Raw genomic sequence first — 18,193 nt, 5'->3', positions numbered from 1 at the left:
TTCTAAATCAACGAACACATACAATTTTTCCCTTTCCTGAAAAGGTTTCATATACTTTATTCCATGGAAACTACCTAGGTAATTGCGTTCTTGTGCTATGTCTCCTTCTGAATCTACTCTTCAACTTTCTTACTTCTTCGTCCAAATAATCTTTTTCGTATTTGAGGCTGAATTTTTGCTGTGTGCGATGTAAAACTAATACACTGGTGTTAAAGTAATTTAGACCTTTCAGTACGTTAAAGAATTTACATAGCTCAATTCAAGCGAAATGTGTGTCTGTAGAATGCATGCTGATCTTAGTTTGAAGGTCCCAGGACGCCGACCATCGTAAATGACAGGCTGATTGTAGTGTCTGTAGAGAGCACGGTGGTAGTAATGTAAAGACTGTCACACTAAGACATTTGTAGTTAAGTGTAGATCACTCTCAGGACAACGCCCGCAAACGTCTATTATGCAATTAAGTATCTTCAAGCGTTGCCATATTCTGAGGCAGCAAGAAGTTGGATGGTTGTTTCATTGAATTCCCCGTTCGCATGTCATGTTTTGTCAGTGATCTATTGATGGTGTACACTATGGGAAGCGGAGGGTTCACAAAACCGGCAATGGAAGCGGAGTCATCATAGTTACCCGAACACTAGGCACAGTGAGATCACGAACACTAAACATTCGATTGTTGAATATTAATCTAACATTCTGCGTTACTTTCGCACGATTACTCCTGACACTGATTATTAGCAAGAATATTTTTCGTGGTATCCAGAGAGACTTCAGTGGCAAGGCGAATAGAAGGTGATGGTACTCAGCGATGAGAGTAGTTTCCACATGCTCGTGCTCGTATGTATACTTGAAGGTAAGCGGAAAATCTAGGATATTTTCATTCGTCATATCCACACTTCACTTTCTGGTATTTGATAAAAGAGAGTGATATCTCGCTCGTCCCTGAACTTTATTAAGGAAGTGTGATTATAATAGTACATCATGCATTCATGATCTCAATTCTGTCTTCCGATCTCATCTAGATTCTTTCTGGGATCCCATTGTCTGCCAGCATATGACTTGTTTCCATATCACTAAGAGAACCCAGCATGCTCTACCTGGTTTACGTCTTCTATTCTAGCCTGCAAGGTCTTTCGAACCTCCGCCTTATCAAGCACAGTAAAGCATGATGGGATGGCACCTGACCACTAGCTGGGTCTGAAAACGACTTTCTCCCAAGATTGACCTAGCCTACACCAGTGGTTCTCAAACTTGTTGTCACCGCGACTCACATTAAATATTGAAAAGTATTTTGTGGTCCACCTACTTTCTTTTCAAATACACATTGACTTCTGCGTAATGGTGGTGTATTTCAAAGCAATTAAATTTTGTAAAACATATCTCTAATTTTTTCATAGAAAGGTAACACAGAGCTAACACAACTCCCAACGCAATGTCCTACCCCGTGACAGATTTTGACTCACCCACTCTCCTTAGATCCTAACCCAGCATCTCTACTGACCGTACAACAGGGCAGGGCTCTGAGTAACCACTTACTCTTCACCTCATTAACAAACGCTTGCAATTTTCATTTTCTGAACATTACAACATATGTTTCTGCATCAAAATAAAATTTTTCATAATTAAAGTGGAAAACTTCTCGCGACCCACCAAAGAACGGCCCGTGACCCACCAATGGCTTGCGACTCACACTTTGAGAAACACTGGCCTACACCATCTGACCTTCGACCACTACTGGGTAATAAAAAATCAAATAAACTCAAAATAAAATGCACTTTAGAAATGCACTAAAAACAATATTAAAAAAAAAAACAATATTGACCGACTTTAACAAAAGCGCTGAAAAGTAGAAAATAAAAATGCTAGGAAGCAGAAAATAATGATAATAAATGTCTTAAAAGCATAAATAATTCATTAATATTATCTATGAAAAGTTTTAAATCTGTGCCAAGAGAAACAAATTAATGCCTTATAAAATTGCAATCTATTCTTTTCTCTTATTTCTAAAAAAAAACAATAAGTATATTAACTCGCTTTTTGATCTTTATTTTAGACATTTTTTGGCGACTCTCGTTTACTTCGTTTTCTTTTTTAATGCCCGAAATATATAGTACATTCTTTTTGTTATACAATTCAACGTATTTTTTCCATCATCTCAAGGTGCACTTTGCTTGTTACTCATTTTCATTCTTAGTTTATACATTATCGTAGTAGCTTTTCCTTGCTATCTTTCTATTTCCTTTGAATTTACCACTATGTACATTATTAAAATTTCTCTAGCTTTCCTCTTGCCACCTTTATGTCTGTTGTATATACATTCCGGTCTTTGGTGTATATATTTCCCTTGCTTATTCGGAGTTCCACTTTCTACACATTATTTTACATTCCTCAGTGCAACTTTGCTTCCGTAATTTTATTTCCATAGTTTTTCAAAATTTCTTCTGCTATGCTATCTTCGTGATACCATCAACTAGCTTTTGCTGGCAAACTTCAAAATGTTTCCATAACTATTCAGCTCCTGTATCTACTTTCTCTCAGTTCATAAACTCTTCTTCGAAATTTATTCTGTTTTTATTTCTCCATCTTTAAACTTTTCAGTATCCACTTTGTTGTCTCCTACTTTTCTGCTTCTATATAATTATATTCCAGTGGGATTCAACCTTCAGTCAGTGCAGATTATGACCCGCGTTTTTTTCTTACGTACCATTTGCGCTCAACACTACTGTATATATTGTAGTCTTTCTCTACCTCTCTTCTTTTACTTCCATTATGCCGTGGTACTCAGAAGACAAGTTTCATATAAGTGTGTACACAATACAATACTACTAATTAACAACGAATATAACATTCATGTATTCCTCCTATTTCTTTATATATTCCATATAAGTACTTTCAACCTTCATCCACTTCCTTTTCTACACAAAATTTTGCGGTGACGCTTCATCCTGTGCCCCCGCTAGATAAGCCCGTGTTTGTAGGTATCTTTATATAGCCTGTAACTTTTGTAAAAAAAAAAAAAAAAAAAAAAAAAAAAAAAAAAAAAAAGCCTATGAATTAATGCATAAAACAGTGTTCTCATTAGCTCTCTCCTCACTACTAATTAGAAGTTTTGGTGTAGAAATTCTGGCTTCGATTTCTGGTGGGAGGTCACCGGATTCCGCGTTAAGCTGAATATCCATGTCTCATATAACGTTTGTACTGAATAGGGACGATAAACTCCAAACAAATCAACAATTGTTAAGTCCTTACTTGTAAAAATGGTTGTGCCAATGCAGGCAAATAGTGGTCCAATGAAGAGGACGTCACGCCCATAAACGATGACTTGCCAACAACTTGTCAATGGTAATATGCAAAATACCCAACATTGGCCTAACAAATAACTTCCTATCATTGATCCCTCAATGCAAATCAGGAGGATCTTACAATCACAATTTTCCAATGTTAGCGTTGGTTATTTTATTTTTTCCTTTTATTATTATTATTATTATTATTATTATTATTATTATTATTATTATTATTATTATTATTATTATTATTATTATTATTATTATTATTATTATTATTATTGTTAAAGTTACACATAAAATTGAGGGGGAAATGTTTGACTTTCTGATCTAATAATTGGCCAATCGCAAAATGATTATTATACATTGTTTCAAATAACCCTAAAAGGAACAAAATAACTAGTAATGAACTTTAAAAAAATGCTTGTGGAACCACTGTGTATACTTTTCTTGTAGGCTCCCTCCACAGTGCACTAGAAAGTGAAATGAACCAATATGAGCAAGCGATACGGACAGTGGGAGATATATTAGAACAATATGACAGTGATAAGATGTTTCCAGTATTTGGATTTGGAGCTGAAATAGAAAATCAGGAATCATATTTTGCAGGAGGGTTTTTTGTCTCCTTAAGCAGTCAACCGGACTGCTCTGGTATTTCTGGTAAGTACATAGTTTTCATTACTGAATTAAGTAAAGAAAGAAAAGAAGATTAGATGTAAGCTTAATCAGAGTATGTTAAAAATCTTTATCTTAAACATGTTTTTTTTTAAAAAAAAACATATTCTGATAATTTTGTTCTAATTCAAAAACATCTGATAGATGTATCTTCTTTTTCGTCGAAATCCAAGTATTATTTACTGTTATATTTAATAGATCCTTTTTTGAACTAGTGCGATGCTGTAACTTCAGATTTAGATTGCTTTGATCTTACACTAATACAGACTTTTATTTCCTGTAGTGTGAAAAGATGAAATTCCGGTTACCCTTCTTTTGAATATGACATGTTCGAAACATAGTTCAATTAGCACAGATATAATCATGAATATAAGAAATCATAAAGTAAATTTAATCAAATTTAAAATAACAAAATCTCTTAATTCAATACATTTTAAGGTAGTCACTTGATGTTTACACTTTTTTGCACCTCAAAGTCAGAAAAAGGGATAATCTAATTTTACCCAAGCATTTAATCCTAGGAAAACTTATTCTTCTATTTCTGATCGTTTTAACCATAATTCAAACACAAACTTTTTACCATCTTTGATTGTTTCTCATTTCTTCTTTAAAATACCTAACAAAAATATGGTTGTTTCTAAATTATTCTCAAACACAAAATGTAAACAAAACTACTTTTTATGTGATTTTTTTTTTCAGGTGTATTGGAAGCATACAAGAACTGTTTGCCTTATGCAAAAAAGAAAGATAAATCCGAGCTAGCACCGGTGATACGAACTGTGATGAATCTTGCTAAAAGCTATCCTGAGAGCTATTTTATTCTGTTAGTTCTTACAGAGGGAAATTTCAAAGATTTTGAGGAGTCGAAAAAGGTAAATATTAGTAAAACTTAGGTTTAGAAATATCTATTAACATCACTATTATTATGAAGGTTTCTCTATGATACACTAGGTGATCAACAAGAATAATTAATTAATCATTTTATGAAATCTAATGTTACTTGCAGTAAAATTCAATGCTATATTGAGTGGGAGGTGTTAATAGTGCCAGTTAGTTTGATTTGCCATAGCTTTGATTATTCTTCTGATATTTTATCATTTATCATCCATTCTTGCCATTATCGTAAAGTAAATTTTTATATTCATGCCTACACATTCATACTTTGACAAGATTAAAAATCTCTAGATAAAGGATTGGTAGTAATTACATTACGCATTTCCTTATTTTTCCGTCATGATAAACTCCAAACATTCCTTCATTTTATAAATTTTCATAAATTTATAAATAGCTTTTGAAATTATTTGAACATTTGGGAGTGAAATTAGGAGAACTGAATTAAAACATTACATAGGATGGTACGTTTTAGATTTACAGTATTATGATGTCTCATTTTGCCATATCATCTCTTGTAGTTTTCCCCTGAAGGAGTTCATTGTTACGATGTTAAATTTGTAGTATCTATATTAGTGCTGTTGAAATTGGTTTTTGAAAAACCGAAAACTGGTTTTTGAAAAAAGTGAAATTTCATAAAACCAAAATGTCGGTTTTGAAAACCGCTTTTGCGATTTCGGTTTAGAAAACCGCATTTGCGGTTTCGGTTTTGAAAACCGCTTTTGCAGTTTCGGTTTTGAAAACCGCATTTGCGGTTTTTGGTTTTCATAAAACCGTTTTTCTCAAAAACCAAAAACCGGAAATCTCAAAAATTCGACAGCACTAATATCAAGTAACGACGAGGAAACAGCAAATAATTTTACCCCACTTCGGCTCTCAGTTGCCGGATGGAGGGAAATTTCCCTCGACGTAGGAAAAAATGCCCAAAATTTGCAGAGGGGAAAGAAGGTATTTTTTTCTTAAAATGTCTGAAAGTGTAGGGAAATTCTTGTTGAGTATACTTTTACGGCTTACTTTTACAATTGGCAGAAAAAAAAAAAATTGCAATTTCTCACAAAGAGGCACGGCTATTGTTATTGGGAAGTAAAACGATGCAGAATAAAACATGATCGGTGTTTCCTTCACGTATTATAAACTATTGCAGGTGTCTGGGACTTGCGATAAGAAACCAGTCAACACATGCAAAATCACAACATTCACATTTATCGGACTGGCAACAAATCAACAATAAAATTGTGTATCGCGATTTAGATTTTCTTTCTTTCTTTCTTTTCTTTTTTTTAAAGAAAGGTAGGTGGTGTTTTTTTGTTAACAAAAGAAAGAGTTGCAGTACGGTACTATTTTTAAAAACAAGGGGAAAGAGTAATAATATAAAATATCTCAGTCTAAGTGGATGAGATTTCAAATTGAATTTCATGAGTTGCATATGTAGTGATCTTAAATAGGGATATACCTTATTTTCTATTTAGCTTAGGATTGCCATATTACCCGATTTTAGCGGGCACCACCCGATTTTCAGGTTCTATATTCGTCTCCCGCTTAAACATATCTTAATCACGAAAAACTACCCGCTTTTTGGGATTGGAGAAAAATCTAAGACGACTTAGTTGATAAAGTGTTGGTATATTCAACGTAAACTGCTACATCTCTGACAATCTCAATCTTGATTGAGTTAAATTTGGACTCGCGCTCAGGCTCAGGCTGTGGGCTATCTGAGCAGTGCGCGTGTGCAGGGCCATTTGCTAATAAGAGATCTGCTCTAATGCACAATGGTTTTCTTTGTGTAGTTCATGTGTTTTTAATGTAATGTATTGGAGGTTCTATACGAATGAATATTCGTTTGTAGATGTTGTGACAAACATACTTGAATTATTCATGCCTTCATAAGCTACAAGGATGCCGAACGACAATTTCAAGTATAACTTTAAAGACTCTTATAGAAGCGAATTTACGTTTGTTAGCCAGGGCAGAACTCAGTTTGAAGCAAAATGTACACTCTGGAAAACTCAGTTTCGTTTGAAAAGTAGGCTGCAGGGAAGCAAAATGGACCCCACCTGATTTTTATATATTTTGTACATTAGGCCACGAGGAACACGAATCTGAAGGAATTTTGACATTTCGAATTTCGGAACTCGAGATATTCGATCATAAATTGACTACGGAAGCAAACTGGACTCCACTTGATTTTTATATATTTTGCAAACTAGACCACGAGGAACACGAATCTGAAGGAATTTTGACATTCCGAATTTCTGAACTCGAGATATTCGATCATAAAGTGACCACGGAAGCAAACTGGACCCCACCTGATTTTTATATATTTTATAAAGTAGACAACGGTGAACACGACTCTGAAGGAATTTTGACATTCCGACTTCCGGAACTCGAGATATTAAAACTTAAAGTTTAATGCAGATGCTATGTATCTATATGAAAAAAACACAATATACTCTATACGAATGTCCTGTGAGATATATAAAGGTAACCAAGAAAGCTCTGTCGCTTTTTGTGGAGGTCTGTGTTCAATTGGCCCTTACACCGTGAGTTGAATGCGAATGGAGATAAGGCGAAGGTCAGTTGTTGGTGTAGGTATATCTAACATTCTACCTGGATGTGGCAGTTCAGTTACAACGTAAACTTCTGTAAGGACAGAGGGAATATGGAACCTTCACAGAGCGTCATAAGGGTGTGTATGCTGTACGAGTTCAAACTTGGGTCAAACGCCACTGCAGCGGGACGGAAGATGTCTCAGACTTTTCGTGAGGGTGTCATAATTACGCAGACAATGCAAGGGTGGTTTAGCAAGTTTAAGGACGGTGACGAAACACTCACGAAAGACGCACCACGTTCCGGAAGACCAACTAACTAACTAAAACTAACTCTATGGCCTATGGAACCCGGAGGTTCAATGCCGCGTTCACAAAAGCTCTCCACTGACTTCTATCCTTAGCTAACTGCATCCAGTTGCTACTTTGTATTCCTATCTCTGCGAGATCCATCTTAATATTGTCCTCCCATCTGCGCCTACGTCTTCCTAATGGTCGTTTTCCAATTGGTCTTCCAGTCAAGACTTTGAAAGCGTTTCTACTTTCTTCCATTCTAGCTACATGACCCGCCCACCTAAGCCTCCTAGACTTGACGACCCTAACAATGTTGGGTAAACCATATAACTTATGTAGTTCCTCGTTATGAAGTTTCCGCCATTCCCCATTCCTGTTCCTCTTGGGTCCGAATATTCGTCTCAGGATCTTGTTCTCAAATACTTTCAGTCTATGTTCTTCGCTCAGAGTAAGCGACCATGTTTCGGAACCATACAGAACAACAGGCATGATTATCGTTTTGTATATTTTAAGCTTCAAATTACTCGACAGAATTCGCGACGACAAGAGATTTTGAACCGAATAATAACACGAATTCCCTGCTTTTAGTCTACATTTAATTTCTTCGTGAATATGATTTTCGTCTGTTAATATTGATCCTAGATATTTGAAACTATCCACTTTATCAAAAGTATTATTTAATATTTTAACGCAACCATAATTTGCTGTATTCCGGTCCCGACGCACTTCCATGTATTTAGTTTTCTCTGCATTTACTTCTAAACCCATGTCCCTGCAAGCGTTTAATAAGATCTCTGCATTTCTTTCTATTGTTCTCCTATCATCCCCTATTAAATTTACATCATCAGCATATGCCATAACCTGGTGAATATCGCTCAACTCTAGGCTCTGGTTGCTATCTTTGATTTTCCTTATAGCCTATTCCAGAACAAAGTTAAATAATAATGGCGACAACGCATCTCCTTGTTTCAGGCCATTTTCGACGTGAAAGCTCGTGTACAAAAATTTTCCTACCCGGACTTTACTTTTAAACATTACTTAACTAATCTAATTAGCTTTCTCGGTATTCCAAGTTCTGTAAGAACGTTGTATGTTTCTCGCCTAACCGAGTCGTACGCCTTTCTAAAATCAATAAATAGTTGATGTACCGGGGTATTGTATTCCCACTTTTTTTCGAGTATTTGGCGAATGGTAAACATTTGGTCGATAGTTGATCGATTTTGTCTAAATCCGTACTGATAATCTCCAATAATTTCATCTGTGTATGGGGTCAATCTTGCTAATAGAATATTTGAAAGGATTTTATAGGATGTTGACAGAAAAGAAATGCCTCGAAAATTATTATAGTCAGTTTTGTCGCCTTTCTTGTGAATTGGAACAATGATTGATTCTTTCCACTCTTGTGGCAATTCTTCCTTGTTCCAGATAAGGAAAATGAGTTCGTGTATCTTGTTCCAGAGTTTTCGCCTCCAGCTAAAATTAACATCCGTATCAATGAGAACTGTACCGTCAGATTTCTTTAATATATAAGCACGAGGTTGATAGCCTTTCTTAAATTCGCTGATCCCCTTATACATGTCCCATATTTTTTTATTTTTTCTATTATCTTCAAGTTCCTTAATTTTAGCTTTCAGAAAATCGCATTTCTTTGTTCTAAAAGTTTTGAAAGTTTCCCGCCTGATATCTGCGAAATTTTGTGTAGTTATTTCATTCGGATTTTGTAGCCAGCGTAATTTTGCCTGTTTTCTCTTCTCTGCTAGTTTTATGCATTCCTGGTGTAACCATGGTTTGTCAATACGTATTTCCGCGTATCCCAATTTTTCTTTTGCTGAACTTTTAATGCTATCTCTAATTTCAATCCAGGAATCCTCAACACTAGTGCACTCCAATCTTCTAAAGCCGAGAATCTATTCGAAACTTCAATCTGGTATTTCTCTCTTACCTGGCTCTCTTCTAATTTCTTTAAATTGAATCTCTCCGTTTTCGGACAATGAATAGTACCTTTATTCAACGATAACCTCTCTCGTATTATCGCTGCTACCAGGTAGTGATCAGTGTCACAATCAGCCCCTCTAAACGACCGGACATCAATTATGCTCGATTGCCTTCTTCTATCTACTAAAACGTGATCAATTTGATTATATGTTTTTCCGGCTGGTGATATCCAAGTGTATTTATGAACGTCGCAATGTGGGAATTTTGTACTCTTCACGATTAGGTTTTTGGATGTTGCAAAGTTCACGAGTCTAACACCGTTGTCATTACTTTCCTTATGCAGACTTTCGTTCCCTATAATCGGTTTAAAAATATCCTTTCGTCCTATCTTCGCATTGAAATCCCCTAATAGAATCTTCATATGGTATCGCGGGAGTTGGTCAAATATCCATTCCACTTCTTCGTAAAAACTGTCTTTTATATCGTCATCCTTATCTTCAGTTGGGGCATGTACATTTAAAACAATAATATCACACCACCGTCCCTTAAGAGTAATAAAAGAAAGTCTGTCAGTAACAAATTCAACCCGTTTAATTGGTGGTAATATTCGTTTGTGAACGAAAAACTCTGTTCCTAACTGGTGATTTTTATTTCCTTCCCCGTAAAAGAACGTAAAATTTCCGGAATTCACAGATCCAGTTCCTTCCCACTTAACTTCCTGAACACCTACTAGGTCTATCCTGTATTTCTCTAACTCACTCGTTACGGATTTTAACGCGCCTGCCCTATAAGGACTTCTAATATTCCATGTTCCAAATCTCATGTCCATTTTCTTTTGCTGAGGTCGTGCCAAGTTATCAGTCCTTGTTCGAGGCTTTTGTGAATATTTCTGAACAAGTGCTTTTTTTTTCACAGGATGAGGTTGTTAGCCTTACCCAAACCCCCAAGCTGGAGGACAACTCCTAGTCGGCTGTCCGCGACTGCTTATTCAGTATATTCGCAGCTAAGCTCTATATCTAGAGGCCTTCTCCTCGATCCGCAACCTGAGGACGCGCCATGCCGTGGTGACAGGAACCGGAAGACCAACACATGTACAAAATGAAGATCTTCAGGCATCAATTGAGGCGAACAGTCGACAGACATGTGAGGAACTGGGGCTACAATTCAGTGTGAGTGGAGAAACCATTCGGCAGCACCTCCATCAACTTGGGAAGCAATAGAAGTTGGGTCTATGGGTCACGTATGATTTGACTCCGGGCCAGAAGGCTATAAGAGCAGACACGTGTTTCTTTGCTGTCTCGTCTGAGGAAGGAGTCATTTCTGGACAGGGTGTTGACATGTGATGAGAAATGGGTTCTGTACGAAAATATGGCAACCCTAATTTAGCTTTTAGCTGTGACTTGTACAACCATCGAACTATCTCTTTCGCACAGTGCTGCGCATATTACCATAATAGTCTTGGAGCAAATAAAAAAGTTAAAACACACCTATAAATCAATACAATTGTCTCGATTGATAGATGCTTTCACAATTGTTAAAAGGTGTAATTAAAAACAGCAAACATTATTTCTGCTTTGAAAAGGACAAAGATGGTTTCGCTTATAAAACCGTAAATTCGGTTTCGGGCGGCTTTCGCTTTCGAAAAGAGCTTTTGCGGTTTCCGTTTGGAAATCTGCTTTTGTGGTTTCGGTTTCCAAAACCGCATTTGCGATTTTCGGTTTTCAGAAAACCGGTTTTCTCAAAACCGAAAACCGCAAATGTCACAAAAATTCGACAACGCTAATCTATATCTAATGAGAATTTAATTAGAAGTATCTATAAATTTCATTAATTTCTCCTGTCCATTGTTTTAATTTGGTTTTATTTACCGTAATATTTATTTTTTTGTAAGAAATCTTACCTGAACAATTTTAATAATTAAATTTAAAATTGGAGTGAAATCAACCTTTAACTTAAATTATTTCAGTATTAACAATTGGAAACAGAAGATAAATTATGTCATTCTTAAATTTCAATAATTTCATACGTACAACTTACATACCGCCTCTTAATCACTATTACTACACACAGATTGTATCAGACAATAAACTTATTTCATGTTTACGAACAATGGTTGTACGTTTTTAAAAATAAATAAAACTAAATCATTATAACCATTGTCAATACTAATCAGCAAATCTAATAGTAAGTATATTTAAATAAGATGATCTACAAGACCTTAAACTTTACATATCATAAGTTTGTTTTTTTTGGAGGACTTGCAGTTCTGCTTAGCATGAATTTTCATAAATAGATTCATAAATTCCTCTGTAATCAGAATCTTAAAAACAAACCAAAACAAAATTATACCATACTCATGATTTTTAAATTGAAAAAAGAAAAAAAAAGTTGAAATTATATAAAATCTCCACTTAACATCCATGGGAATGAATATAAGTTAGTGCAATTTTAATATCTTAACTTTAAGCTCTTACAAGTTCTAAACACAACAAAAAGAAATAAATAAAATGAATACTATAGGTACTTTCTGGTCAGAATGGATAATATTATGATAAATAATTGCTATACTGAAAAATAAGTTTACTGTTAATAATAAAAATAAACACACTGCTGAACAAGACTGCACTTATTTAATATAAAAACACATTTACACGTGACGTTTCGATCTTCTAGCCAAGATCCTCATCAGACGTACACTCAGATGTACATCTGATCCAGATCAGATGTACGTCTGATGAGGATCTTGGCTAGAAGATCGAAACGTCACGTGTAAATGTGTTTTTATATTAAATAAGTGCAGTCTTGTTCAGCAGTGTGTTTATTTTTCTGATTTCATTCGCAAGACGTTGACTATGTTTGTGTGTCAGTTTGTTAATAATGATAAGCAAAACGGAACCTAACACTTAAATAACTTGTAGATTGCGCAAACTTCAAACTTTCTATAAAAAGTCTAATTAATAATGCTTAAAATCAATATTTTAACAATTAATAGAAAAACATCTAAATGTATATAATATAAATGTTTTATCATAGTTGTTATTTATTTGCAGGCAATTATTGAGGCCTCTACTTGTGCCTTGTCCATCATTATTATTGGGATAGGCAGTGGGGAGTTTAAAGAACTTCTGGAGTTAGATGCTGACAGCTACAAATTGACAGCAGATGGGAAGGTTGCGGAGCGTGATATTGTCCAATTTGTTCAAATCGAACCCTTTTTATCCGAAGAAGAACCAGTAAGAGCACAATTATTGCTCTCAAAGGAGGTCCTTGCTGAAATCCCGGATCAATTTGTTATTTATATGGAGAAACACAACAAAGTTCCAAAAGTACCTTCCTCTTAGCAGACGAGTTTCAGAAAAATGTAGTCTTGTGAACGCCTTTTTTTTTTTTAATTCTTGTTTAGATATATGTAATACAGTTATGATGAAAAGTATTGCAATGCTCATATAAGTTTGAGAAACATATGTTTACTCATATGTAGAATTTAGAAATCATTTGTATTACCCTTTGACTTCTTTCTCTCTCTGAAACTTTTATATTAAACTTTGAAATTGCATTCTCATATCTACTGAATAAGATAAAATTTAAACATAAGAGTTCTATAATTTCTGAATCTAACTGCACAAAAAGTATCACTTGTTTACTCAAACTTATTTAAGAAGAAAGAATTTGAGTCGTTTGACGTAGGAAACTATTGAGGTTTCAATTCCATTTTTTCACCTTGAAAAAATGTTATTATATTTTAATAAAATAATTCAACATTATTTTTACTATTTGAAAATATTATTGTCAGATGTAAATGTTAAATCATCATTCAAATTATTTTAGTTATGCCAGAAACTCTTCATTTATTATTGATTAATAATCTGAGAGTCAACTGTGATGCGATAGATTTTACTTATGTACTTCTTAAAAATATGAATAAAGAAGAGTACTGTCTAGAGTACTGTCTAAAGAAGAGTACTTTCACATAAGCCTCAATATTTACCATACTACGTGTCAAGTTGTTTATTGTTATGTAGTTGTATTGTATATATAGTTTTTTTTAAAAAAAAATAATATTTAATTTTACAGGAAAGAAGATTGAAAAGTATTCATTGAACTTCTTAGAGAAGTATGAATGCTGGATTGTTATTCGTTTGTAAAGTTATATAAAAGGCAATAAAGAAAATAAAAACAATTCAGAAAATAAGTAAATAAAAAGTTAAATCGAAACTATACTTTTTTTTCCTTTTTTAGTCTGAAGTGTCTCTATTTTCAGACGGTGCAACCTACACAGGTTCGTCACATTAATAAATGAATCTTATTAATCATTTACTGGACTGTTAATGTAATAAAAGCTCCTTTTTAGTTCTATTCAATGAAAGAATTAAATGTAGAATATGAAGAATTTGTTTCCTTCTTATTTGGTTCAATTAATTGTTATTTTAGCTGCGTTTCTAAATTGTGTTTGTCTCTTTTCTCATTACTTTTTTAAGAAAGTTTTTTATCATTTACCTGGCGATATGTCAATTAATGTTATTTTTATTTTATTATATCGAACAAAATTTATCTATAAATAAATCAGACAATCAGATAACTGATATATATATATATATATATATATATATATATATATATATATATATATATATATATATTGTATATATATCAAGGGCCGGATTTAGGTGGGTGCACCGGTGCACGTGCACCACCACTCTCCTTCGTTTTAAATATATGCAAGAAGAAGCTAGCAGTGAAGAATAGCAACACTTTTTGAAACATTCGAGGGTCGTATTTCCGTTTGGGGCTTAAAACAAAGCGGACTTTTGCAAAAGCAATAGTTGGAATCGATTTTCTGAAGATTGAAGGAAAAGAATTCACCAAGCAAAACAATATAACATTTCTCAAGTAGGGAAGAAAATAAAAGCTAGAAGGAGAAAAGAACATTTTGTTCCTGCGTACCACTTGCTACGCTCTTTTTAAAAACCCTTCCGTTCTATGCATTAGCGTTGTCAGCAGTAAAGAATTATCACTTGTTACTCGCAAAAGCTTCAGTGTGATTGGTTATTTTGGTAGTTATTGGTGCACTCCCCGTCAGAAAATCCTGGATCCGACCCTATATGAGAACTGCTCACACGCTTATAATATAAATACGTGACAATGTATTTAACACTACTTTTGCAAAACCCAAAGTAAGTACTATATTAACAATAGATTTCGTTCTTTATGGGATTTTGTGGAAAAGGATCGAGCATAAAACAGATCAGCATTCACAAATGATAATTTTATGGTATAATCTTCAATATAAAAGGATTCAGTCAAGCCATATTGACAAAACACTAAATTTTGAGTCCAGTGTAGAACTTGAAGTCCCAAGTAAGGAAACGAAGAATTGTATGATATTTGTTTGCGCAAAACATTAAAAATAAAATAAAATTCATTCCAGTATACTAAATGGAAACACCATTTACTGATGAAGGAAGAAAGAAAGAAATTCTCTATTATAAGATTCACCTGGACTTATTTATGTGTATAGACACAGTTTAGAAGCCTTTTTTGAAATATAGTCCTTATTCTCTGTCATAACCAACCATAAAACATGAAAATGTGTTTTATTATGTTCTATCGAAGGTTACTGTCTTTTAAAGCTATATTTGTTCGAAAATAAGTAGCATTCAAAAATAAGCTACACTTTTGAAATTGAAAGTGGAAAAAGAACAAGGACACTCGAAAATAAGAATTTCACTAAAAATTCGAAGCAGGAGAAATTAGCTAGGATCAGCAAAAAAAAAAAAAAAATAATAATAATAATAATTTAATCTATAGTGTACCATGGTGCTATATCTTGTATTTGGAAAAGAATATACTTTTTACAAGACCTCAGAGTGATGTTGGAAGGCGTCATAAGCAATAGGTAAGTGCAATATGTGAAATCAAAATCATTTTAAACAGAGTACATTATGACGACATTTCGTAAAAGTTAATTTTTGTAAGATTAAGAATTTAAGCTTCATTTTAACTCTTCATAATTGAAATTTAGATAAAAGGTAAGACTTTCTTCTGGGCGGATATGGTATTTGGATGGCTACAGATTTGGTGAATGGAAAATTCGAAAACGTAATAAGGCATAATTTGAAAATATAAAGAAAAGACTCCAAAATATTATTTGTGAAGGCTGTATATGGTTGAAAATTTAAAAGAAAGGACAGTTAAGGTTTGTGGATAATGTTTCATTCTGTATGAGTGTTCTACTGGAGTGAATGTTCTAATGCACACACTTAACGTAGAGCTGTTAAGCCAATAGGACAAGTATAGAATGCATGGTCAGTTTCTTTCAACTATAATTCGAAAGAGTATGAAAAACTAGAAATTAAAATGTTGCAGTCATATATGTATAGCCACATGTCAATACGGTAGCACGTATTTGTAATGCAGAAAAAAAAAGAATAAAACTTCCTATACGTAAATGTGATACGTAAATACTATGAATATCTTTACGTAAAATGTAATTAAAGTGTAAACATATACTATATCGATATGTGAGAATGTTTTAAATAACGTTATATATATATATATATTAAAATGTCTCTTTGAGCTTATTTTTAAAACACCTCTTCACCACTATTCTGAAAAAGTGTATGGCAAGTCTGAAAAAACTGTTAATCCTGGAATACAAACCTTGACTAAGTTTTACTCATTCACTCGTATTTTGTTTCCCTTCTCTTCTTCTATTGTGTTCTAATAGTCACACCTCCTGCAATGTTTTCCTTGGTGCTGTCAAAATAAGTAAATTGTCGCCAGTTCTTTTGTTAAAAAATACGTTTTGTAAGTCAGTGAATCATACTTATACAATGTTAGTATTCATAGAAAATGTTAATAATTAAAATGCACTTGTTTAGTACTTACAGGTCAATATTGTGTGTAAATGTTGCTCAATTTCAGTGTCAGTTATTCCACTTAAAATGACACAAAATTAACAATCAGTACATTAAAACTAATATTTTAGTGAGATTTTCGACCTTTTCTTCAGCACTGAGTTTACCATGGAAGATCAAGAACGAATTAATCGCATTCTTCAAAAATTAAAAGAGAATGATGATTGCAGGAAAACAAAAGATTGAGTTGAAGAAATATATTGGAATGATAGTTATACAGACGCAGGTTATGTTCCAAGCGATAAAGAAGATTAGAAACGGCACCTTTACGAATCGTACAAGAAAATAGATACACACTCTCGACAGTTTCTTGCGAAAATAAGTTCCAAGAAGAAAAATTTTCTTATGAAAGTAGCATAGGAAAAGAAAAAAATAAGGAAAATGTTGAAGAAGAGGAATATTTTAAACATATCTACACTTATTCATACATACAAAGAAGAAAGAGAAGCATTAATCAGGTTTCTAAATTTCCTTCCCACGTTAAAGGAAAATTATTTGTCGAAAAGAATATTATTCAATTGTAGGTACTGTGGTGATATGTACCATGCTACAATGTAAAGATAACGAATATTTATTTTTTGATTAATTCCATCAAGTTTGGTGTATGTAATTAAATCAAGCTCATACTGCACAATCGAAAAAAAAAGCTTGTGGTCGTTCCGAGTTTATATATGAAATAAAGTTTAATAAACATAGGATAAAAATCATGATGTGTAACAATTTCACAATCTGTATGTCATTGCCATTCCCTATTTGAGTAAAGGAACGGCACTTCAAAGGACAGACGCTGCCAGCCATTTTGTGAAATAATTTGTGTCAAGTATCAGGAACACTACCATGACGAAGATCTACTGAATGAGTATCATTCAACTATTAAGATAAATACAAAACAATTTCCCGCTGAATTTATTCATTTAAAATACAATGATAGAGAAATAAACATACCAATATTCTTGTTTTCTAAAGGAATTACTGCAGTTTATTTCAAAGTCAAGACAAACTTATTATATTGATATTTTACACTCATGAGCTTTATTAGAACAAATGTAAGGAGTAATGCAAAATCTGTGTTTTTACGAATGAACTGCACAAGCAACTGGTGATACCCTGGAAAGTGCAAAACGTTTTCACACCGATAGTGAGTCAAGACCTGAAATCCTAAATCAAAAATAATCTTGGAACTGCTGAGAACATGTTGAAAAGTCTACCTCTGAGAAAGGGAAACTAACATTATTTAAAGCTCAAAGGGAAGGTATAGTACAGCTATGAAATCGGTAAAAATCCTATATCAATATATGAAGAGCATTAATTAAAGTTCTGTCCTAGTTACCAGAACCGATGATTGTGTTTGGAAATCATAATCAAAAGAGAAGCAACAGCATATTTTTTGTTTGTTTAAATTTTATAGCTATTTGCGATTACACTATTTTGTTCAATACCAGTATCGTTGCAAATTGCTTTCTTAATTAAAAAAAAAAAAAAAAATACCCTCTCTCTCTCTCTTAAAATGTTCTTTCTTAATAAGGAGCTCTTTAAATGTTTGTGGATATTTGTTGAAATATATGTACTCCTTTCATATAGTAAAACTTCTTCAATTCCGTTAAATTTACGAAAGGTATTTTATAATACGTTATTTATATGTATTCAATGTATG

The 18,193-nt window shown here is 33.5% G+C and overlaps 1 protein-coding gene across 1 annotated transcript in view; it reads left to right on the top strand.

Moving 5' to 3' along the window:
* LOC145666856 (copine-8-like) overlaps positions 1 to 13,560 on the top strand; it is an 80,620-nt gene extending 67,060 nt beyond the window's left edge. Inside the window, exons 4-6 of the mRNA XM_081734439.1 lie at positions 3,738 to 3,941; positions 4,656 to 4,828; positions 12,673 to 13,560. Coding sequence (XP_081590565.1) covers positions 3,738 to 3,941; positions 4,656 to 4,828; positions 12,673 to 12,963 — 668 coding nt within the window. The 3' untranslated portion in view covers positions 12,964 to 13,560. The remainder of the gene's footprint in view (positions 1 to 3,737; positions 3,942 to 4,655; positions 4,829 to 12,672) is intronic.
* The last annotated feature ends 4,633 nt before the right edge of the window (positions 13,561 to 18,193 follow it).

Source organism: Thermobia domestica, chromosome 1 (genome assembly GCF_964235325.1).
Source record: "Thermobia domestica chromosome 1, izTheDome1.hap1.1, whole genome shotgun sequence".
Lineage (NCBI taxonomy): Eukaryota > Metazoa > Arthropoda > Insecta > Zygentoma > Lepismatidae > Thermobia > Thermobia domestica.
Note: the sequence above shows the minus strand (reverse complement) of the source record. Positions and strands in the feature narration are given on the sequence as shown.